The 25,912-nt window shown below is 34.3% G+C and overlaps 1 protein-coding gene across 4 annotated transcripts in view; it reads left to right on the top strand.

Moving 5' to 3' along the window:
* The window catches only part of slo (calcium-activated potassium channel slo), a 113,305-nt gene that overhangs the window by 48,749 nt on the left and 38,644 nt on the right, over positions 1-25,912 (top strand). For 3 of the 4 annotated variants that reach the window (XM_069135607.1, XM_069135605.1, XM_046621338.2), the window contains exons 6-8: positions 13,370-13,461; positions 19,601-19,711; positions 23,202-23,307. In XM_069135607.1, coding sequence (XP_068991708.1) covers positions 13,370-13,461; positions 19,601-19,711; positions 23,202-23,307 — 309 coding nt within the window. The remainder of the gene's footprint in view (positions 1-13,369; positions 13,462-19,600; positions 19,712-23,201; positions 23,308-25,912) is intronic. The other variant, XM_069135606.1, reaches the window with a different exon arrangement.

The raw sequence follows: 25,912 nt of genomic DNA, 5'->3' as shown, positions 1-25,912 counted from the left end.
AATTAGAATATCTGAAAAAATTCTAAAATATCCAGGGTCACGTACTGAAATGCCTAAGCAGCAAGCCGCACCAAAGACTGACGGCTGCTTCTAGTTTCTTTTCAATTTGTTTTCTTTAAAAAGCTCGGAGTAAGAGAGAAAAAAAGAAAATAAATAAATAAATAAATCGAAGCAAACGCCGGGTATAGGCTTGAAAATTTTAATATCCGATGAAACATTTTTCAGAATTTTTTTACAGCTTTAAATAATCGCCAAAGACAGGTTTATTTCAAAAATCATGAGCAAACCAGGTGTAATCAAAGAAATCTGAAAAATTCAGGTTACTCTTTCGGAGTTGGAACAATTCCACAATTTTTTTTATTAATTTTTTTTTTTTTTAACAAACTCAATAATGGTTGATGGTCCGACGTTGGTTGAGTTGGCGTGGAACGCCCTATACATAGTCATTAGTCGTATTACATAGTCTAGTTTAAAACTTTAAAGTTGCACGCTTGCAATGGTATCGCATCCACGTAATATTGTAGGTCATACGGTATGATACATCCTCGAGTAGTATATTTTACATAGATTGTACATTTCCGCATATATTATATAATATACACAGCTGTAAAGTTAATATGCAATGCAAATATACTGCAGCAGTTTGAAGCTGCACGTGTTATTAAATATATGTATAATCATCGTCGTTAATTACTTATTTTTCTGCGTCGTTGGTGTTTTTTTTTTTTATTTATTTTTTTTTTATTTCCGTTCCTCCCCCTTTACTTGCGATTAAGGGTCGCAGCTAGTTATTACATTTTATCCACGATTTGAGGTATAACGATAATTAGATTCTTGAACCATACGTATACATATATTTGCACATGCCACTTTAGTCTGCTACCATCGTTTATCACTTGCAGTTCACGTTATTGTTATTGTTATTATCCGTATCGTATACTTGATACACAAAATTATATACATGCAACACACACTTGTACGTCCAGCATACGGAGAGTATTTTATAAAAGGATCTGATCGAGACGCGCGCGATTCAAATTGCTTAATTCTGATTGGTTGACATCCGTGCTCGCAGCCTGAAGTCAAACCTTCGCTGAAAAAAAGACATTCCCATAAATCGAACGGTTGACAAGTGACAGTCAACCGTAACTGACGCTTATCTAGGTCATGTAGTACCCCCTTACCGACCCTTACCGACCGAGTAAGCGCGTAATGGCTCGCGGCAGTGCCGTTCCTAAGGTCGTGTATTACTCCTACCTTTACCGACCAAGCAAAAACTCACCCTTTTTCTTCCGGTATTGAGTAAACAAACAAACGGAAAGGGTTCAAATTTCGACGGTGCATCGTTCTTTTGCAACGGAATTCAGGAAAGTTACTCATGTCCCGAAAATCGTCGGGAAGTGCGGGAAGTGGGGGAACAATAAAACGTGTCAAACCACTCATTTTTTTTTTTTTACGATTTTCAGAATATAAGTAACGTTCCGGAATTCCGTTACAAAAGAGCAATTTCACCATCGAAATTTAAACCCTTTTCGTCCGTTTATTTATTCAATATCGGAGGAAAAAGGTTGAGTTTGCTCGGTCGGTAATGGTAGGAGTACTACATGATCTTAAGAGCGGCGCCGCTGCGATCCACTGCGCATCGGTTACTCTGCGTATCATGCTAGTAACATATTCACGAAGTTGGCTACGCTTGTCAACTAGACAAGAGTCGTAAATATCGAGCAGGTCATTAAAAAAAAAAAAAAAAAAATAACTATCTTAATTTTTCAAATGAATGACGTGATTGATTATTCTTCTCATATTATTATATACATAATATAGTCCATTCTCATACATATGAGATCATGCAGTAGCCATTAAATTTATCAGCAATAGTGCACCAGCATTAGTTATATTTATTATACGTATAATAAATACTTGTCGTCGCACGCAATTTGTACACACAAAATATTTCATTTCTTACCCCTGATTTTTTTCTCATACATTATTCACTATATTATGCAATTCTTTTCGGTGTTACTGTTTGTTCGTTCTTTTTTTTCTGTTTACTCATCGTTTTCCGCAACAAACGTCAGATAATTCGCTACAGAATAACAAAAATAAAGCTAACGAAAAACAAAAAACACATGGATCGATGTAACGGCGGAGTGAGTGTAAGCTGAACTGTTGTATGTGTGTGCTTACGTTACGATATTACGTATGCTGATTTATGAACGGATTCTCGTTTTTTCCTCTCGACATAATTTTTCTGTTTTTTCTCTCTCTGTTTTTTGTACGCGTCTTGTTTTATTTGATTTTCTTTTTTTTTTTGTTTTTTCTAATTACGTTTTTGGCTCCGTAAGTTTGCGACGGATAAACGTTGTTGTTGTGCTATACGTGTGACGTGTGAAGGGAGGGAAGTAAAAGTAACCGAAAGATACTGAGGATTCGAGTAAAATAATTATGCAGGTTCAAAACTTAAAACTAACACTAAGCCCTGATATTTGGGTATGATTTTTCTTCTACGTCGATCTGGAGAAAAAAAAAAAAAAGGACAACGAAGCGTAAACATTCTAATAAGATGTTAAAACCGAGAAGGTATTTACTCATTATTTACTTACTCACATATCGGGCGAGGAGCGATTGCAATATTTACAATGATTTTGTGCGATTTCAACTGATTTCAAGCAATTGCGAAGCGACTTCTTTCCAAAGTGATTTGCGATTTGAACAAGTGAATACCATCTCGGTTCAAACAATAGAGATTTTACAATTTCATATAACGTTGATCCAAATGATGATCAAACGTTTCTTCGATATTTATAATCTTGAATTAACATCTGGACAAGTACCTGTACATGTTTACACAGTTATTATATACCTCTAATTTATTATACATCAACACTGTCAGCATGTATATCAATTTTATATTTACAGTCGTTACCATGAGAAAAAAATGACCGCCCAAATTCCATTACGTGTAGAAGAGAAAAAAAAAAAAAAAAGAAAAGTCAATTGTTCGGTGATTTGCGTCAAAAACAAAAACAAAAAACACACCCATCTACCCACACAGCTTCAGCGGTAATAACATATTAACGATCGCCTTACGTGCCGATAGATTTAAAAAAATGTCTTTACGCACATTTTTTATTCTAAAATTGGTCGCAATTTTCTACACGTCAGCTGCGCAAGCATATTAAAATAATAATCCTACACGCGTACACTTGTTTATAAAATCCATATCATATGTGTATACAGAGTGAATTCCTAATAACCGCACGATCCGTCGTCTGCTGCAACGCGATGCATCGTCATAAATTGAAAATTTTTGAGGCTACGTTCACGACGGTTGGTATCCCTGGGAAACAACATCTCTCGAATCTTGGCGCATGCGCATCACGTTGCCTCGTACGACGGACCATGCAGTCGTTAGGAATCCACTCTGTGTATACACATATATACACAGGTATATATAGTTACATGAATATGAAATTGAGATGATACAGAGCGAATTACGCAGATTGCATGCATACCTTATATACACAATATAACACATCAATATCAATGAATTAATTTGAGGGTTTTTTTTTTCTTGCCTCAAATGTAATTTTCCTTTGAACAGAATTTATTGATATTACTATTATTATTATTATTATTATTATTACTATTATTACTGTTGTTATCGTTGTGGTTGTTGTTGTTGTTGTTGTTGTTGTAATGCAAGTGTAACGACACGTTTCAGATCAGTGCATTGATTATTGCGTATAAGTTAAATCTCGTCGAGTTGGATAGGACATAGATCTATACTATATATATATATATATATATGTACACCTCATATTATACGTAAAGTTAGATGATGAAAAAAAAATAAATAAATAAAAATAATGGCAAATAATGAAAGAAAGAAAGAAAAGAAAAAATTGGTACTGTTCTGACGGCAACGGATGATTGTGGGTGTGTAGGCGGTGTTTGCCAGCTGGATCCCAGAGATCACCGAGCTCGCCGCGAACCGGTGCAAGTACGGTGGGCAGTACAAACGCGAGCGAGGACGAAGGTGGGCGTACCATTAAATATACGTGGACACCTAGCCCTAATTTTTAACCCTCCCTCGTAGTCGAATGCATTACACACATATATATATATATACATAACATATATATGTATATGTACAATATAACATTACATACACGATTTGAAAGTAAAGAAAACGATTGAAAAAGTTATATAAATAATGACAAGTTGGAGTATGTCGTTTCGGGTGGTCTACAAATCTCGAGTCTGCTACCCGCGGGGCGTTTTTTTTTACATAAAAGTAAAAGAGAGAAACGGTATCGGGTGAAATAAGTAAATAAAGAAGGAAATAAATAAATAGGCAAATGAATTGAACGCTTTTATTGCACAACTGTTGTTCGACGAACAATTTCGATACAATTTTTGAGACAAGAGTGATAATTTTTACGTCGCGAAGGGACGATGGATGGTGGGAATGATAAATTTGAGGAAAAGCAGTTGTATGATTTTTTTGGGAAATTTTACACTCCGTGATGGTAAAATGGCGCTGCGGGTTGCCGGCTCGCAGTTTTTTTTTTTTTTAATCCACCTCGGTATACGGCGAAGGATGAGAAATTTGAAAGAAATAAATAAATAAACAAATAAATAAAGGAAGTAAATAAAAACCGACCAATCCCCTAACTTTTTTTTGCATTTATTTAATAATCCCCGTTAACACCGTAAATCCATATTATTATTATTATTATTATTATTATTATTATTATTATTATACATCAATATAGATCATACTGTATATATATATATATATTTGAACGTACAATATACACACTTTAATATCGTATAGGTATTATAATAACACGCATCCCAGAATAAATTTTTTTTTTTTTTTTAAACATTCGTGTAAATGATAACATACTTTTTTTTTTCTTCTCACGTTAACTCGACACAATTGTACAAAGTTACAAACACCTCTGTATAATACAATACTTTTATAGTTACATAATTTTTTTTTTATTAATAATACAACTAACGCTGAGACTTGTGCCTGTGATTCATTGCCGCTTTTTATACTATCTATAATATACCTACGTATATGATATATGCATATACATATATATATATACATACATATATATATATATGTGTGTATATATAGTTTTTACGTAATGATTTATACAGTATTATCGTCGATTTTTATTTTTTCCTTAATTGCATTATTCTTCTTTTTGAAAATACTTTTTTTGATACGAAAATCGTTTTCGTCATGTTGTACTTATCATTAGTCGTTTTGTTTTTTTTTTGTTCATCAATTTTTCAATCCCTTTTTTCTCTCTCAGTCGACAAATCCCTAATTTACACGCACATACAGATACCGCCCCCCCCCCCCCCCCCCTCACTCCGCACCCCTTAAGTATTTCCCGTACCTTCAAATACAGGTACACATACAGGCACACGCGACACTACAGCTTGAAGTTTTTCAATATATTTCTATCGGAAAAAATGTATATTGGAAGTTGGCACGATAAAAAAATAATCAAGTAAACGGAAAGGATAAAGAAACAGACGGTTTATTAGTGATCACGTATATATGCATTATACATACAAATACACATACATGATTATAATTGGCAGGAATTTATTCCATATTAATTTGCGTACCGCGTGAAATTATAATGATAACAATAATAATAACGTATAAATATAACTCATGAAAACTGCGTAAAAATTAGGGTTAACAAGGAAAGGAAATAAATAAATGAAGAGTGAAAAGTTTGATTACGAAAATTGAATGTATATAATATTTGGGAAACGTGATGATCGGAAGGGGGAAATTTTTTGGTTATTGTACTATAGGTTTGGTTAGGTCGATATAAATATTAGAGCTGCCTGCATTATTATATCATTTGTTATATTGAGATATGTGTGTGATATTTCGCATGCTGAGGTAGATCATCCGAAGGGTTGGTTTTCCAATTGCGAAGCAGCCTATATTTTCTCGCCTGTATATGTATGTGTATATATGTATACAATTTAGGGTGGTCCTTAGAAAGGTCATTTTTTTAATTTCGACCGGCTCGCCCCTCAAATCGCCTCCACGTTATTCAAAAATGATTCCTCAAGTTTTTCAGAATTTTATTTCAACTTTAATCCTTGCCTCAAATAGGGTGGATTTCCTCATCTAACACTTTTAGGGACACATCAAATCTACCCAACGGATTTAAATGAAATTTGGTAGAGGGTGGATTTTTGAGTCGATGATTACGAATCTGAACTCAAAATTTGAAAATTCAAGGCGGTGGATCCAACATGGTGAACCAAAACCCCAAAAGTCACTTGACATTGCCACATCGGATCCACCGTTTCGAATTTTGTAATTTCGAGTTCAGATTCGTAATCAGCGACCTTGAAAACCCCCGAGTACCGAGTTTTGTTGGAATCAAATGACTTTTTGGATTTCACTCCACCATATTGGATTGGCCATTTTGAATGTTGAAATTTTGAGTTGAGATTCGTAATCAGCGACCGAAGAAGCCCATCTATATCAAATTTCATCTAGAGTTGAGATAAAAATCTGAAAAAATTAGGGAGTTGCTTTTCAACTATCTGATGCTGGTCGGAATTCAAAAATGACTTTTTCAAGGACCACTCTAATATATATACAATGTATATTTATATGCGTACAGAGCCTAAGGGATGCCCAAGAAATCAGCCCTTTGGCCTCTCCGAGAGAATTATTGTACAATTTGGATTTTGTAGCACGCCTGCAGAAACACACTTTAGCCTAGTCAAACATCGATCCGATGTTTATAATATTTTGCCTGCGCTTGTACATGCGATGTAAGGTATGAACGAAGAAACTATAGTTCAGGTCCAGAACCGCAGGTTTGAGGTTATACATCGTGTTGTTTTTTGTGACACTTACCGCCAAACGCCGGCACGTAGGCAACGCGAGCTGCACAACTTCTATTTTCATACGTATATATTCGTAAATGTGTTTACGTTTGTGGTTGCATATCCGCAGGCGTTTAGCCCCGAGTTTCACAGAAAATTACACGATATGTTAGACACTCGCATAAAATTTCAATCTCAGTTTGAACGTGGCCATGGTTGTTGAATAAAAAGCTGTGAGGCGATTTGCTTAATTTTATTTATAATTATAACTATTTTTGCTTAGTTTTTAATTTGGTATTTCAAATCCCGTCCGCTGGGTAATTTCTATTTTCTGTTTTTGCCAAAAATATATGTATACAGTTGTTGCTTCATCGGTTGATTTGTGGAAATCAAGAATCTTCTTAGGGGAAAACTGAAAAGATGACAAAAAAAAAGAAATAAATAAATGAAAAAATGCACAATCTAACTCGAGTTTGTCGATAAGCGGACGAAAAGCTCTTGTGCAGCTTTCGCCCTAGGGTATTATTGTTCTTTTTATTATTATTATTAATATTAGTATTATTATTATTAAACTTATCATCGGGTAATATTTCATTCTATTTGTTCGTTCAAATTTAGTTGAACGAATGATCGTACGTGAACGTATAAACGCGATTACCGTGCGAAAGGAAATTTCCAGTTTGATAAAAAAAATGTTTATCGTTCGTAAAATTTATTCTTGTATTGTTTTTTTCTGATTTCTTGTACCTGTTTTCGTTATTCACCGATGCTTTCAATGTACGAATCACATTTCAGCGTATCCCGAATGTAACAACGTACGGAAAAGATCGAAGAAAAATTAAAAATGAAGAAGCATTTGATCCTTATCATATATTGTATTATGTGCAAGTGTATGTATATAGTAGAGAACGTTCGTGCAGAAATGAGAGAGTAAATGTGGATGTTTTTGAAATAATCGATTACTGCTTGCGGCACGATGTTTATTATTATTATCATTATTGTTATTGTATAAAAGTCTGTTATTATTATTGTTATTGGTATTTTATACAGGCCATTCAGGAATGAGAATGCAGCTTATGTTTTGCGTGCTCGATGGTATAATAACGACAGATTGATTTTCTATTATGTATTATCATCGTAGGTGTATAGCCTAAAAAATTCTCCCCAATCAATCGGAAAACCAGAATAGCGAATGCGGTCGGTTCGCGTTCTTTTTCAGGATACTATTATTTTCTCTCATGTCCTTTCAATTTCGGATCAGATAATGAATAAACGCAAAAGAAATCCAGTAGAAGAGCAAACCGGTAAAAATGAATAACAATATTTATCTAAAAATACTTGCCGCATGATTTCCAGCTGAGTTAATGAAGATTAGTATGCCGGTATGATTATTATAAAAAAGTCGAAAAATTGTTTAAACCGGTTGCAGGCGTATAGTTGAACAGTCGTTTACACCGCGCATTAATTTTATGTGTACAGGGTGAATTTCTAACGACAGAATGTAACGCGCATGCGCTACAATCCGTGTGGCAGTTGTTTTGTCAGGGGGACCAACTGTCATAAGTTTACAATTGGTTGTACGTACGGTTCGTTTGAAATCGAAAAAAAAATTCCTAACAAAAAATAAATAAATAAATAGATAACGAAGGGAGAATGCAAACCTGAAACAATAGATAGCTGGAGTCAAGGAAATTGTGCTAAATGATTGCCATTGATAGGTATTACGAGGTATCTTCCTCGCATGGTAATGTAGGTGTCAAGAATCGGGAAAGGGAATGTTGGCGGGCCGAATTAATTTAACACTGACAATTATTAGTAGCAGTAGCCTACGGAAGGTTTATCTGCCTTATTTCCTTAGCCGCGTGGCTTAGACTGCCTCTAAATTTCCTTACAGCATGCAGATTTTAATTTGAATTTGACGTAACTTTTTACTCTTTCATACAAAGCAATCAATTGTAAATTTTGTACCTTCAACGCGTGCTTGGAAAGATAAATTTTTGTAGACTGTGGTGCCCTATACACGAAGAGTGCGGTAACGCGACGACGTTGGCGCATGCGCACTCCTCGATAACCTCATTTTACGCGCGGATCTCACGCGCCGCCTGTGACGTCATCGGGTTGAAAGAGTAGAACCTGACGTTTGCGCCTTTAGGTTAGGTTTCACGAAGCCGGGTCTGTGATTGTGAACCTTGACTGGCCTCGATCTACTTCGTTTGAATTATTACATAACATTTTATTCGTTTGCTGCTCAAATCAAACTTTCCTTCACAGATGTTGAAAAAAATAGCCTCATAGTAAATCGTTCGCTTTTCCCCACCTGGATACACAATATACCCACTATGGTCAACGAAAAACAAATTCACAAGAGTAAGAAGAAAGTTGAAACATTATTCATTCAATTAAACATTTACGTACTGTAACATTTACGGATATCAATTTTCTGGGTTCTTATTGTTTCTTAATTAATATATTATAACAAAATCTACTCGCTTCTTCTGTGTTACCTTCATCTCGTAATCACTTCGTTTCTCTGCAGGTGCATTATATACATATCTAGTATATGTATAGTGATTTAGTTTATAAAAACATGATATTTTCCGACCGCATTACAAATAGTACGTGAAACGCTCTTCTGCTCGATTGAACGACCATGTTTAACGATGATAAATAATATTAATAATAATAATAATAATAATAATTATAATTATAATGTATACCATATACATATGAATCGTGAATTTTATTTTCCTCCAACTACCGGGGCACCTCGTAATTTCTAATTATTATACGTAACTTTGTAACGATTCATTGAAAATTTATGATTGCATAATTTTTTTTTTTTTTTCTTCTTTCGAGTCAACGTATAATAATATCGTTATACACAGTATCTGACACACAGCAGTACCTACACGTACGTTTCACTTTTTCAACATACAACTGCTCCATTACTAATCATACCAACTTAATGGTGAAAGTACAGCTGCAGGTTCGGTAATTTGTAAAATATTATCATTCTCTTCTGCTGTGTTTTTTTTTTTTTTTTTTTTTTTTATGCATTTTTTTATACATACCTACGTACGTATGTATACTTAGGCATATGTATATATATATATATATATATCTAGATGACTATTGTGTACATATATGTATAATAGACGGTACGTCGATCCGGTTGTGGAACACCGTGCATCACCCGCAGTACCTTAATAATTACCCTGACGATGTTACATTATAGACCGTATAAGGAAATATACCTACCACCTACACGCTGCGACGGAAGTATTCGAATACGATTGAAAATGTTCGGTAAATAATTGTCGGCCGATGTATGTAAAATGTATAATGATAATTGCAGTCGTTTTATTTTATTTATTTATTATTTTTTTTTTTCATTCCGTTACTTGTTCAACATTTTCTTATTCCTTTCGCATGATTTTGAATTATCGCAAATTTCGGTTCGCGATTCCGTCGAAATCTCCGTCGCAGCGAGTCGATGCACGAGAGTCCCTGCAAAATTACGCACACGAATTTTATTTTACAAAAAAGAGAGCGGTGGTAGATAAAAATTCGAAATAGGTACGTATACAGATAAAACAAAAGTATCGCATCAGGCGCTTTTTGACGCGCGTCGACGTTCGACTCGTCGCGAATAAATTCTTTTTAAATTCTTATTTTCTTCCCCCCCCCCCCCCCCCCCATGCACCCTTAAACGCTCACGTTAAAATATCCCGTTGCCGCAGACGGACTGCCACAAATTAATATTAATTTCACGCCGCTGATTGTCAATGATTTCACAACGCGAATATATTTTCACACACGATAGGTTGCGGTATGTTTATTACATAACGATCACGGAATTATCATTCATTCGGCACATGTGTAAGTTGTCAAAATACCTTCAACACGCGAATTTTCATTACGATATTACAACCGCACACGCATACACGCATACACGAATGACGATTCGAAAATTATAATTCGTTAGTTGTTGTAACGATTGCGTAACTTCACCGCATGTTATCTAGGATGCTTGTTGATATTATTATTGTTATTATTAAATATAGCGTCAACGTTCGTAAAATATAATAATATAAAATAATTATTCTCAACATTTCTTATTCGTTTGACGAATTTTTTATATTTTTTTTGCTTTTCTTATCGCTCACTATTTTTCAATCAGATACTTGTTTTTGCGTCGTCCTTGCGGAAATTAACATGTTCTCATAAGCAACGAAAATTCTTTCCTTTCATTTTTCGGGAGGTGGGTAAGGGGGGGGGGGGGGGGGGGGGCGATCGTTTACGTAAATATTTTTTCCGTCTCTGCTACTTTTCTACGTTATACGTATCACTGTAATTATTGTGTATACAGGAGTAGGTATCGTACAGTTTGGGTGTGTCAAGGGCTGATATTATAAAGAACGAGTGACGTTATACGTGATACATATGCCTGTTATTTGTGTATATGCATATATACACATCCTGTTACTATATACCTATAATGTGTATTATAAATTTATAAGAGTTTATCCAGAGACACTGACACAGCTCCACCATGTGATATTGTAGTGATATCAATTTCTTTAAATTAATAACGAATCGTTCAATTATATCGATATAATGCAGGTATTATACGCCTGTAATATTGTATTGTTTCAACTCAAACCGGGGATACGTATAAATCGAAATCCGAAAGGGACAGTGTACGAATATACATGTAACATTGAACGATGAAAACGGGGATCGAAATATTGATCTGCAACAATTCGATTTCACATACAATTTTACAATTTTTTTTTTTTTTTTTTCCTCATCTTTTATCGTTACGCACGTTTTCATACATGCCGTTTACATTGTGCACGCCATACATACACAGACGTACGCGTATATTGTACGTGAAAGGTCGATAACAAAAACAAAAAAAAAAAAAAAAAAATCGTAATTCTTTACACACGCGGTATATATGAAGGGTATGTAATTTTTATAACAATAATACAATTATTATCGAAAATCATTGTCGCGCGTCAAACGTTCGACGAACACACACACACACACACGCACACGCGCGCGCGCGCGTACAACGAGAAAGAAAACAAACAAACAAAAACAACAACCAAAACAGACGAAAAAAAAGATATTATTTATATATTTATATATTCAAAAATAAAAATGAAAAACACAGAATATAGGCACGCGTAGAACGGCCCAGGTCTACCATACATATATTATGTGAACCTGGGCCTAGGTCAACTGCATAGGTGTAGGTGTGTAGGAATAGGCGTAGGTAGGTAGCCTATAAACCCACCCTGTCTTTGTTTTTTTTTTTTTTTTCTTCTTCACTTTGTGTCAACCTCATGTAGCGTATAAATATACATAAATCATTATTACATATACATTGATATATTATACCATAGCACAATAAATTCCGTGAAATTCTAAAAAGTGAAGAGGGAAACGAAAACGAAAAATAAAAAAAAAAAAAAAAGTAGGAAATTTCACGTTACCTTCGACATGTAACTGGTACGTTATATACATATTATAGAATATGTATAATAATGTATTTGGGCCGTTGCTCGCACAGAGGTTTGTATTGTATTTAAGGTAAGTGTACCAGTTATTGACACTTTTAGTAGTCAATTATAGATAATTTTATTTTTTTCAAAGATTACAAATTTACGGCACAAATTGTTAATTTATCGACGACTATAACCAATCGTTAGGCTGTTGGAGATTAGAAATTTATTGCTTTTCGTTATTTTAGAACTAAGTATCAAACAGATGCAATCAAAGAATGTCAATAATTGGGAGACTCACCTTATACACCACGTATTACGTACAATATCGATTGTCGAATTGTCCAAAGCGTGAAAATCCGCTGTGCGATGCCGCGATGCCCGTTGTGTACAAAAAAAAAAAGGAATAGTACAAAGGAGCAACAAAAAAAAAAAAATACTTCTTCATATTGTGTACATGTGTGTGTCGAGCAAAACTCCCACATGTATACCCAAGAAGAGGAAAAAGAAGAAGAAAAAAAAAAAAAAAAAGAACCAACTAAACCCCCGTTCGTCTTTCTCTCTATCTCTCTTTCACTCTCTCCCCCTCCGTCCATTTTTCTTTTTCTCACCCCCCCCCCCCCCCCCTCTCGTCACTCTGTCTGTCTGTCTCACTTCCCCCGCTCCGTTTCAATCATACTCCGAGACATTTCCCGTCCACTTTTCCCGCCCCCGGTGAATAGTAGCAAAACAATCGCAAGAGAGATGAAAAAATACAGAAGGGAGCAAAATATTGGGGGAAAAAAAAACCGAACAGATAGAGTGAAGAAAGAAAAGAAAACAAGAAATCGAAAAAAAAAAAAAAATAATACAACAAAAGAAAATCTAACACAGTGACAAAAAAAGTATATAAAGATACACTAGGCAAAAACTTTCAAGCTTGTACTGACGCGAGTGTTGTGTTCTGTTCTATCCATACGTGGTGTATATAGGCCATATTCGCCAGTTGTATTCCCGAGATAATTGACCTGATCGGGACGCGAAACAAGTACGGCGGCACATTGAAGAACGAGCGAGGTCGCAGGTGAGATACGCCATTATATACAAAACAAAAGTAAAAAAAAAAAAAAAAAAAAAAAACAGCCGAAGTAAAAAAAAAAAAATTAATAATAAATTAACAATCAACGAAAATCAATTAATCAAACATATATGCAATGTATAAATACATATAATAAATGTTGTATGTATATATATATAAGGTTTCCATGTCAACTCGACCAATGGCTATCCCTCGCTATTTATGATTCGCTTCACGATTTTTATCCATACGATTCTCCGATCTCGAAAAAGCGCTCTTGAATTTTTATCGGACTTTTGCCTCCAAACGCTAATTTTTTATGACTATTCAGAACCATCGTAAAAATCGAACCTCTTTTTAACAATCTCAGAAAAACCTCTTAGAACTAATATTTTTCATTCAGATCATTTTGACATCCGTCCCGTAACTTTTATGATCATATGAAAAAAAACAAATAAATAAATTAAATCAAATGAAATAACGGTTGGAGGAAAAAATGTAAAAAAAACATTAGGGTGCTTTTTTGAGATCGGAGAATTGTGTGAAAGAATATTGAAGCGAAACAGAAATCGTGAGGGAAAATCAATGGTCGAGATGACGTGGAAGTTCCCATATATACGTATACATATATCACGGTTAAATACGAGACAAAACGAAAGAAACGATAAAGAATTGGAAGAAAAAAAAAAGGAAAAAAAAACACCATCGCTTATGAAAAAAATTTGGTATAGAAAAAGCTGTAACTGCAATGAAAACAGACAAAAAGGAAGGTGTAAAGGAATACCTTGACCCAATCTTCCATCCTTAGCACTTCTAATAATATAATAATTCCTCTTACGTTCCAGCTTTGAATAGAAATTATTTAACACACGTCGTACTATGTATTATATATCTCGTGGCGCTCTGGATCGCAAAAATCGAGTCTTGGATAAGAAAAAGCACCCCTTTAGCTCCTTTCCTGTAACGCAAGTCTTGATGAAAGAGACGAAACGATTAGAAAAGAAAAAAAAAAAGAAAAAAATGAAAAAAAAAAGAAAAGAAAGACAAAATCCTCGCGAATTTCTTCGGAGTTAACAATAAATTGTACATACACGACGATTCTACGCTTGGTGTTTTTTTTTTTTTTCTCTTTTTTCTTCACCTTTCTTTCTCGCATTCTTTTACTTTTCTACTTTACTCTCCGGCGTTACGTTGCGCCCATAAAAGAAAGGGGGAAAAAATAAGAAAGAAAGAAAGATACGGCCCCCGCTGCACCATCCCATTACTGTCATCATCCACCTATATATATATATATGTATATAACACGTTATCCTGGATAATTTAGCTAAAGTGGCACCTTGCAGAATTATACACACCTATAAACTTTATTCGATAACATGTTATGCGTATGTTATGTAAACCGTCCCGGCCTGCAATCTTCAATTCTACCCCAATTTGAAAACTCCAGCCCCTCTTCGTCCTTCATGTGTGTGTATAACATATTATGTGTGTATTGTACAAGTACAATGTTGTAAAATATATATATATATATATATACATATACATATACACACATATATATATATATATATAGTTTACTACCAAATAGCTTGTGTCTATTTCTGTCCGTCCGTCCATCTGTCCACCTTGATATTCGAGTCCGACCGGGCGAGGGTGCAGTCCCAAAATAGTAAAAAGAAAACAAATAAAAAAAAATCATCAAATACAAAAAGCTCTCTGAAATTCACCTTGACCATTGGCTACATATCACCGTATTGCTTGTTTTGATTTCCGTAAAAAAAAAATTCGCCCCTCGTCCACCGCGTCTGGCTTACGAAAAATCCACCCACTATATTTATAATAAAACTTCCGGCAGATAAGGACCACTAATTAATTAATACGCTACGCATACGTGTATAATGTATGTCGATGTATTAACTCCTCATGTACACATGTCGACACTAATTCAGAGAAGGCTGGTTCTTCGACGGAGTCGGTAACGTCGGTAACGCAGATTCGGCCTACAGTACCACTGTCGGTCAGCTGCTGTGCGCTGAATCTGCGTTACCGACGTTACCGACTCCGTCGAAGAACCAGCCTTCTCTGAATTAGTGTCGACATGTGTACACAGTACTTATATTTTTATTATACCTACAATATTTATACGTATATAATATTTATATACCCTGTGCACACGATTAATATACATATATATATATACATACAAATATATATATACACGTTATACTCAAATGTCGATCTCACTCAATGAAACGTTGCTGCCAAGCATTCGTATTATTATAAACCCCAGTTTTATTTTTTGTTTTTTATTTTATTTTATTTTTTTACACAGGCACACCGCTTATGCGTAAATAATATATGTTATACAAATTCACACACATTGAGACACAATGCGTACAATGTATACAGTGTTGTTTCGAATCAATCATGTTCGGTTTAATTTACTTTATGTCACCGTAACGCCATGTATTATACAAGGTGCAAAGAACGAGAAAAAATTATTATCCTAAACAATATTATAATACGTTACCAGCATGATACGATATGTTGTTCTCGTTGTTGAAACATCCCTGATCTGCACCCCTAAGACACACTCCAGGAATACGTTTGGTATCCACGGGTTCAATTTCTTTTTATTTTTCTCGACAATACTATCGCCACACAATCATCAAAGTCCGGTTAAACTCGCGATCACGATTAATTCGGTTTATAGAAATTCGCCAATCGAGATTGAAGGATAACGGAAATCGTTTTTTTCTTTAACCATAATAATATTGATTGAAATTTTCAAGGACATATTTATTATTACAATAATAGTAATTCTGTCCCATTTTAATATACGCAGTATAAATTATGATTGGCGTTTCTTCGTTGTTCGCTCATTGATCATTTAAGACATAAATATCTTTTCTTTTTTCATCTATCATCATTAGGTTTATTGTAACGGGTTATCGATTCATTGACGTGGGAATCGTCTATAAATATATAGCACCTATATATTTGTACAGTGTATGTATATGTATTATCAATTGGGTGCAATACGACCGAAAACCTTCACTCATAATCCGTTGCACGAGTTTCTAATACACGTAATTTAAAAGTAGTGTCATGATTCTCCCTAAATGTATTTTGTTGAATCGATTATATGATTTTCTTTTCTCTCAGATCGAGGGCTTGCAGATTTGTTTACATTGTAAAATAGTGAATTTATTTTTTTTTTTTTTCTATGACCTACAACAAAATAATACCGCACTCGTCAGCTGTACCGTGATAATATTAAAATATACATACAATTTGACATATTATTCATCTACAATGTCCTTTGTAATTGTCAATTTGCGAACTTTTCTTTGGTTATACCAACATTTTATACGTACCAGGTACACCGTAGCGTCGGCTGACGTTAATGACAAAGTTTATAATATAGATCGAGTCAAAGTAAATTCCCGCAGTAATCAATCCATCGCATAATTCCTTCCGCATTGACGTATACTTACACGAGACTGAAATAATAAACTAGTTTATAATAATAATATGTAATTCTCAATAACGATCATTTTCAAACTGCCACATATTTTAACGAATTTATACACACACATCCACACGCACACACACACACACGTGCGCACAAACAAACGCGAAAATAACTTATTCACGATTATCCAATCGATGCGTTATAACTTGAATTTATTATTAAATCAAGTTATCGTTATCATTGTTATTATTTATTATTTATTACTATTTGCACACCGTATCGACGGATTACGAACTCAATATACGAATTTGGAAGGTCAGGACGGATTCGAAAATACCTGCCCAGTTTTTGGAAAAAATTATATGTATAATCATTAGGCGTTCAATTGCAGAAAATATAGAAGATATATATACGAATTTTGGCGCGTATTAATGCTGTTCGCAATATATTTACTTTATATTATGTTACAGTGATAACAGGTGTTGTATATACATCGTTTGCAATTTAATAATATGACAACAATTATCTGTCATAGCCGCCGGGAGATTCTACAATTAACGCCGAAATGACTTTGCAATTCGTATTATTACAACGGATGCCTAACATAATATAATTTCGTTATGTGTATAGTTTAATTTTCGCATGGAATTACTTGTACATGGCAAATTTTACATCCTTGTTACGTATAACACTCAGATATCGTTATCATTATTTTTACACCTTTTTTTTCTTTCCCCTGTTTTTCTTTCGTCTTTACCTTGTTTCTTTCACGCAACTGAATTATCATCGTTTCTCTTTGTTTTTCGTTCAATTTTATCGTTAATTTTATGTTCATGTATGTTTGACGTGCGTATACATATTCGGAGAAAAGATTGTTTTTTTTTTTTTTTGTTCTTTCAACTGAAAAATGTAATTTGCAGACCCATTTTGATACCCATTTGATAAATATTACGTAGCATAAATTGATTACATTGAAACGATAAATTTTACTAGTTACAATAATTGACGAATCGTCAAAATAATTTCACAATTGTGTAAATATGATTTCCGAGTCGCGACAGAATCTTTCAAATCGTTGTAGCAATTAAGCCTTTGTTTGTAGAAAGGAATATATAATTCGTGAAATTTTTTTGCTCGATTTCTCGTTACGTCTGCTGGATTTTTCACCCGAATCTCAAGGTTTGAAAAACTTTTTCTCGGTGTGTATAATACGTGCCGAACATACGCGTGTGCGCGTGTGCGTGTGTGTTTTTTTTTTTTTTGTTTAACCGTTGTTCGTTGTTTTTGTTCGTTTATTTTACAAACCAGTCAACATTACTATAGAGTATGATAAACAATATACATCATGTGCGACATTGCTGGTAGTTGAAAAATATAATATTCGTTTAGCATTCTGTAATACAGGTATGTACATGTATATGTATATATATGTATTGCATGTGTATATATGTGTACGTATACATACCATCGCAAACGTATATTTAGATAGACTTTGATTGCTGCTCGTTTAATTGCAAATATATTCACACGTATGATTGTTGTTAATATTATTATTGTCATTATCATTATCATTATTATTATTGTTGTAGTTGTTATTTACGATCATCGTTATTATTTGACTTGTTGTTCTCGTTGTTGCTGCTAATGTTATACAGATATTATAAATCGTTAAATTTTATGAATGCAATATAAGTCCGCACTCGTGAAAGTATGGTAATTGTAATATAATTGTTTATTTATGTATTTATTTAAATACGAATACATGCAAAGAATTTCTCAATTCATTCGCCACCGCGGTGAGAATTGTACAAATACGTGATCGTTGTTGCCTAACTTGTGAACAATTGAAATTGGCAAAAATGAATTGTTGGAAAAAAAAAAAAAAAAAAAATGTTCAGAGTAGGTATTCGATATCATATATTGAACGTGTATGAAAACGATGAAGATAAAAAAAAAAAAAAAAAAAACGAAGAAAAGAAACGATTCTTTCAGTTGTGCGAACTGTATAAAACCTATAACGAATGTATATGTAATACAACAAATTTATTGTGGCAGCAGACTAAAATGGTTAAAAAACACGTAATGGTAAAATAAGTATGTTACTTACACACACACATATGTATATATATATATATATATATATATATATATATTTAGTTTGAAGTGAAAATACCGTTTATCGTATAACGTTTGTTAATAATTAATTTTTCTTTTTCTACTTTAAATTTTCACGTTTCCATTTTCAATCCATTCAAATTACCGTTTGTTTAAACGCAGAAACGGCGTTTGATGTGATACTATAAGTATCGATGTGTATAACGTGTAAAAACGAGAACAATTAATTATACATATATATATATATATATACACACACACAATATATTATTACGGCTCGATAGCTAGGAGTCGATGTATAAAATAACACTGTGCAATAACAGAGCCTTGCGATTAAATATAACGTATTTATAAATTACACGATAATATTATATTTATATTTATATTTATATTTGTATGATATTTAAGGTGAATTAGCACCTGCGGCCAGTTGTTTCTGTATTGATAATTAACGATAAGTCATTAGATGGAAACGACTGGATTATTAAATTTAAATAATGTGTAAAGAATTGGTATTACGGTCGATCTAACATTTGTGTGTGTCTGTGTTGGCAGACACATTGTTGTTTGCGGTCACATCACGTACGAGTCAGTGTCCCACTTCCTCAAGGACTTTCTTCACGAGGATCGCGAGGACGTCGACGTTGAGGTTGTCTTTTTGCACAGGTATGACAGTATTTAGGGAGTCTCCTTTCATCTTCATTTTCATCGTCGTTATCATTATCATCGTCATTGATATAAGTTTATCATTACTCATCGATACTGTTATTTATCATTATTTACACATTCTTGCTGTTGTCGATAATTGGACATACCTACAGGTACAATATAGTAACACTTGTTTCACGTAAACGAGTATAATAATATCGCTCGTCGATCTCTCGACAGAATCACATCACGTACAGTTTTAATTGAAAGTTCGATCAAAATTCTGCGCACGAAAAATATGTCCACGTGTTGAACATCATAGATATTATTCCCCCCCCCCCCCCCCCCACCCTCTCGTTATTTTTTTTGTATTTTTTATTTCCATTTTTGTTCGTCGTTTTCTCTCCATTATTCATTTATCATTGGAATTTCACGCGCAATAAACGTCTCTTACATTCAGGTGACTGCGTATGAACAATATTAAACCCACACAGGTACGTATCGCATATATTCATACCAGAGTTACAAACGTATGGTTGATTATGACGATGATACGGTGTACAATATTATTATTCTAATCGGTCTGTCGAGGACGAAGAAATTTACTTCGATTTTTTTTTTTTTTTTTTTTTTTTCACCCTTGAACAATCCCATTTTTACACCATTATCGCACATCGTCGTAGAATTAATTGACGCTTTTACCTGCCCAAGAGAATTCTTATCCTTGTACATTACATACACACACACATATATACATATATAATATATATATAAATGCAGTGATTCATTACTAATATACTGTTGTAATACAGTTTATTATGTAATTAGGTACCTCGTACGTATAATATTATACTATATTATATATACCTGATAACAGTGAATTATTAATATTATTGTTGTTGTTGTTGTTGTTGTTGTTATTGTTATCGTTATCATTGTTATTCTATTATTGTTACGATTATTGTTATCGTCGTCATTCGAAGAGTAACGCAAGATTTCAATGAGAGAAAAAAAAAAGAAAAAAAAAAAAAAAGGATAAAATGGCAGATTACATCCGTTATCGAGTGATCGATTCAAAGTCTCTCGGGGTTCGTAACGGGTGGGAAACAGAATAGAGGGGAAGAGGGGGGGGATATATGTACGTGTAAATTGGTAAGTATGCGAGGCGTGCAGTCCGATAAAAATTTAAACACGTATAAACGAGTAGAGAGAAAGAGATGAAAATAAATAATGAAAATAAGGTTGACGGTGTAACGACGAAAGTAAGGAAGATGTACAGGTGTGTGTGTGTGTGTGTGTGTGTGTGCGTGTGAAAAAGTTGAGGTATCGCAAAGGGGTTAACGCGGGTATGGTATAGGGGGTTGCCCGAGATGTAAGGAGTGGCGATATGTGCTTGCAGGAAAGAACCGGATTTGGAACTCGAGGGTCTCCTCAAGAGGCATTACACGACCGTGGAGTTTTTTCAGGGAACCATGATGAACGCGGTGGACCTGGAACGCGTCAAGGTACCCCCCATAACCTTGCCTAACCTCCTTCCCCCACCCCCCACCCTCAAAAAAAACCCCATTCCCACGACCAACCCCCATGTCGTCCACTTCCTTTTTTAGGAACACTTCTCACAGTATTCATCTGGGTCCGACGACTGTTGATATTATACATAATATACGCTCTTCTCGTTTCGTTATACTCATTTAATACACCTTATATATTATTGTGTTCATCGTTACCGTTACTCGTTATTAACCTGTATTATCATTACTATCGTTGATTTTATCGTTAACGTTATTATTATTATTATTATCATTTTCATAAATTTTCACATACAGTTACTATAGTTATTATTATTTTAGAAATTGTTATACAATAATTATTATTATTATTATTATTATTGTTGTTACTACTATTATATATGCTCAATATTTTAGAGTTGATTGAAATGATCCGCGGAATCGTCTCTTGGCACACGACTGTGATACGTCTTGTGATCACTTACCGAGTGGAAAGGGTGGAAATTCATCGTTAACAGATTGATAGTGATTTTCCTGTCGCGCATGCGCGAGCATTCTTGTCTTTCAATGCAGGCTGGCCAACTGCACAAGCTTCCAATTTCGAACGCTGCTTTTACAGAGGTTACGCTGAGTGATAAGGGATGCGAATTTCTTTATGTACGGATCGAGCAAGTCTCGAATAGTTTTTTTTTTTTTTTTGTTTTTTGGTGATTCGGGAAAGATTACAGAAATTTTTCGGCATTGACTGAACGCTGACTGTTTTACCGGTAATCGGTAACGAGGTAACGACCGTTATTTCAAATCGCTAATCGAGGCGCGGCGACAGTTTTACACTGCTGACTGACACAAGTTTCCCCCTTTCACATTCTTATCGAGAACTCGTGACGTTTCGTTACCACAACAAAAAAAAAAAAAAAGAAATGTGGAAAAGGAAATTTACCGGTAAGAGTGACAGCATTGATCGTAACGACAATAACAAACCATGGAAAATTTGTCTACTCTTTACCATCCCGAGAGTGCGCTGAGAAAAAATTGCGCTACCAACACACGTCGGGGAAAAGACAAAAGTTTTACTAACCTTTGGTTACTTTGTCACCGGTAGCTCGGTTCGGGTGGTGATATTTTGAAACAGATTGTCTCGAATAAGGTTCATACACTAAAGCATCGAGTTTCTCTTATTTTCCGAGTAAGTTGGCTCACCTGGCTCACAGACGATATAATCTGGCCAACCAATGCAGTTCGATTACAGGTATTACTCATTAGCAAAAGGTTGGTCGGCCTGCTGATAACTGTTGATAATTTTCCCAAGGACCTACGATTGTAGATACAAAAAATTCTCATTTCTGACAAATAAAATAATACGCGTCATCGAAGTGAAAGACGAATCGCATTGATTGTTTCAAGAGGCGGCCGCGCGACGTAGATAAACAACCGCCTGCAAATATCTGCATGGCATGCTGTATTGAGCTATGGGGCAGGATAAGCGTGCAGTAGCTGAGACATACAATTAGAGAGAATTACTCATATACATATATTGCGTATATACATGTATATATATATATATATATATATATACACATTCGTATTATCAAATTTTTATTACGATTATTATTATACATACAAAATTACTCCTAATCATCGTTAAATTTCAATTCTACGTACAGATTATTATATATGCTTTTACAGACGTATAATATAAATTCAGACAAAAATATATATATATGTATACATATATCTATGTCATCACCGTCGTGATTATTATTATTATGATTATTATTATTATTATTATTATTATTATTATTATTATTATTATTATTATACGATCATCACGCATACATATAATAATACTGCATTATAGGTACATATATACAATATACATGCATATAATACATTATATATATATACACATTTTATATATACATATTTTGTAAAGGCGTGCGAATTATTAGAGGTGAATGTTATCATATAAAACGTATGGTTTGTCGGGCTTGGCCGAGCAGGAAACCGCCGGACCTAGAGCTGGAGGGACTGTTCAAACGACACTTCACCACCGTCGAGTTCTTTCAGGGGACCATCATGAACCCCATTGACCTTCAACGGGTCAAGGTGAGCCAACACCCAGTTCACACTGTAAAAAAGCGAGAAAAAAAAAAAAAAAAAACGGAAATAACGAAAGAAACAAACCCACACTAACATTTTCGATATATATATATATACCTATACCTATACCTATACCTATACATTATATTATACATATGAATATGATATATCAACGACTGCGGTCAATAATGTTTTTTACAGCCTCTGACTTTTCACGCCCCCCCCCCCCCCCCCCCCTCACCCTCACCCCCGCCCCGGCCACCCTGCCTCACACCCTCGCAAAAGTGAAATGGCAAACGAGAACGAAAAAAAAAACAAAAAAAAAAAAAAATCGCTTCGCAGTAGTTCTCACGACGTGCTTTTGCCAGATTTTTCTCTTCCCCCTTCTTTCCGTTCTTGTCGGTTGTATTTTTGTTTTTTTTTTTTTTTTTCTCTTTCATCTCAATCTGTCACTGGGATCCCACAATTCGTATCATCAAAAGTTGTCAGTAGTAAACGTCCGTTTCAGAATCGGGAGAAGAAATTTTTTATATTTTTTTTTTTTTTTTTGTCGTCATCTCGTGCCGTTGATACGTTTTTCCTTCTTTTGCCTTTTTTTTTTTTTTTATTTTTTTTTATTATTACTTCAAATCATCGCTCACCTCGCCGCGTATTTAAATGTCGGCGTGCGATTATTTTATACGATAATTGTGTATGATTATACAAAGAGCGATTTGCTACGCACTGTCATGATTACTACTGGTCGTGATTGTAAATGTACATATACTTATATTATATTATACCTTATAATATATATGTATATATATATATTACATATATATATATATATATATACACCCCCATATAAAATCCAGAAACGATACCGCAGCAATAATGATGCTGATGTGCCAGGAAATGGTTGTTGCCTGTGTGTTCCCTTCTAAAATTTCCCCGCTACTTTTAGCACTTGTGTTTTTTTTTTTCCTTCTTTTACTACCTTTCGTTCTCTGTCTTCAGCTTTTCTTTTGCGATACTTTTTTTTTCCCTTTCTTTTCTTCTTCTTCTTCTTTTTCTTCTTCATCTTCTTTTTTTCCGAGGGGTTAATCGCATAAAGGGAGATTCGACGTACGACAAGCATTTAATGCATTTTGCAATACATTCGGAGATCGCATAGAGATGTTTGGTAAACAAATTTTAAATAAAGCTTTTGAAAATTTCTGGGGACTATTACGAATATCGAATGAATCGGTGAAATACCGGGATTAGTTTTGAAGATATTTCATTGCAAGGAAATGTGTGAAGATTTTTGAGAAAACAAGATTTCAGACGACCATTACTTCAGCAGCTTTTTTCCCCTCTGTTTTTTATTTTCGTTTATTGCAGACAGTTTGTTGTCTCGTCTGTTCAATATTTCTCAAAATGACGGCATTACGATTATATTATCTCCTTCCAAATCCCATAATACACGTTGTTATGCATATATTTTTCACACCTACACGATACGTCGATTTTTCAATATAACAATTGTTTCGTTATACGATAAACATAAATATCTCAACGGTTTACAAACGTGTATACTGATAAATATTTTATCCAGGCGTAAAGTAGGATTTGAAATAATAAAGCAAATTGGAGAACGAACAAAACTGTCGAGTCTGTTACGGATCAGAGTTTTAGATCTTACAAATCTATTTATCGAGTTAAGGGGTTATACCTAGTCAGGAGGTCGAAAAAAAGCGATTTGTCAAGGATTTTTTACGAAGAGACATTTCAATTTATTAATATGAAAATTTACATACATTGAACTTAGCACTGATACTTTTTACTTGTAAAAATAATAATTTCTAAAGCTGGTATAACCGATCTCCGGGAGCACCTCTAAAAAAAAATGCAAGATCTCTCTGGTCTGGATCATCCGAAATGAAAAAAACAAAAAGGATTTAGTCAATCAAGAGGTATTATCTGGTCTTCAATCGAAGTAATAAGCAGGATATTAATTTTTAACAAGACGGTGGCTCCGCAAAGAAGAAAAAAAAAAATAATTCGATTCTCCATAAAAATTTTTGCCTCAACTTGTTTACAAAATGGAAAATACTTACCGGCGAGAAAAAACTTTCGATCAAGGACTGAAAAATGTATTCGTAAAGCTCGTGTGAAAATTTTGATACCGATCGGTTGAACAGTTTCCGAGAAATCTTGCTCACCGACTTTGAAAACACAGTTTTGAGAAAAACGCGTTCAAAGTTTCAAAAGTACTTTCAAACGCTCCGGGGCGTGCGTTTCATGGAAATGTCCGCGTAACTTCGAGAATATTCGTCGGATCGACGTGAAATTCTCTGTGCGTATACTCGAATGTACGTACGTTACGAAAATTACATAAAAAAAAAAAAAAAAAAAAAAAAAAAAAAAACGAAAATCGACTCACGATAAATCTTGACTATATAACACAACCCCTCAAAGAATTTCTTTTCAAAGAAGAATTTACAATTTTCCATCGATTATAAAGACGCGAGCACGCATGCATACCCAACATTACACGATCGGAATCCCCCACGTCCCCACCTATGATATGTATATATATATAAAACTATGTACCCACCCGTACACACATCACACGATATGTGATACCTTG

The sequence above is a fragment of the Neodiprion pinetum genome, chromosome 4 (genome assembly GCF_021155775.2).
Source record: "Neodiprion pinetum isolate iyNeoPine1 chromosome 4, iyNeoPine1.2, whole genome shotgun sequence".
NCBI lineage: Eukaryota > Metazoa > Arthropoda > Insecta > Hymenoptera > Diprionidae > Neodiprion > Neodiprion pinetum.
This window is presented reverse-complemented; position numbering and strand designations above follow the sequence as displayed.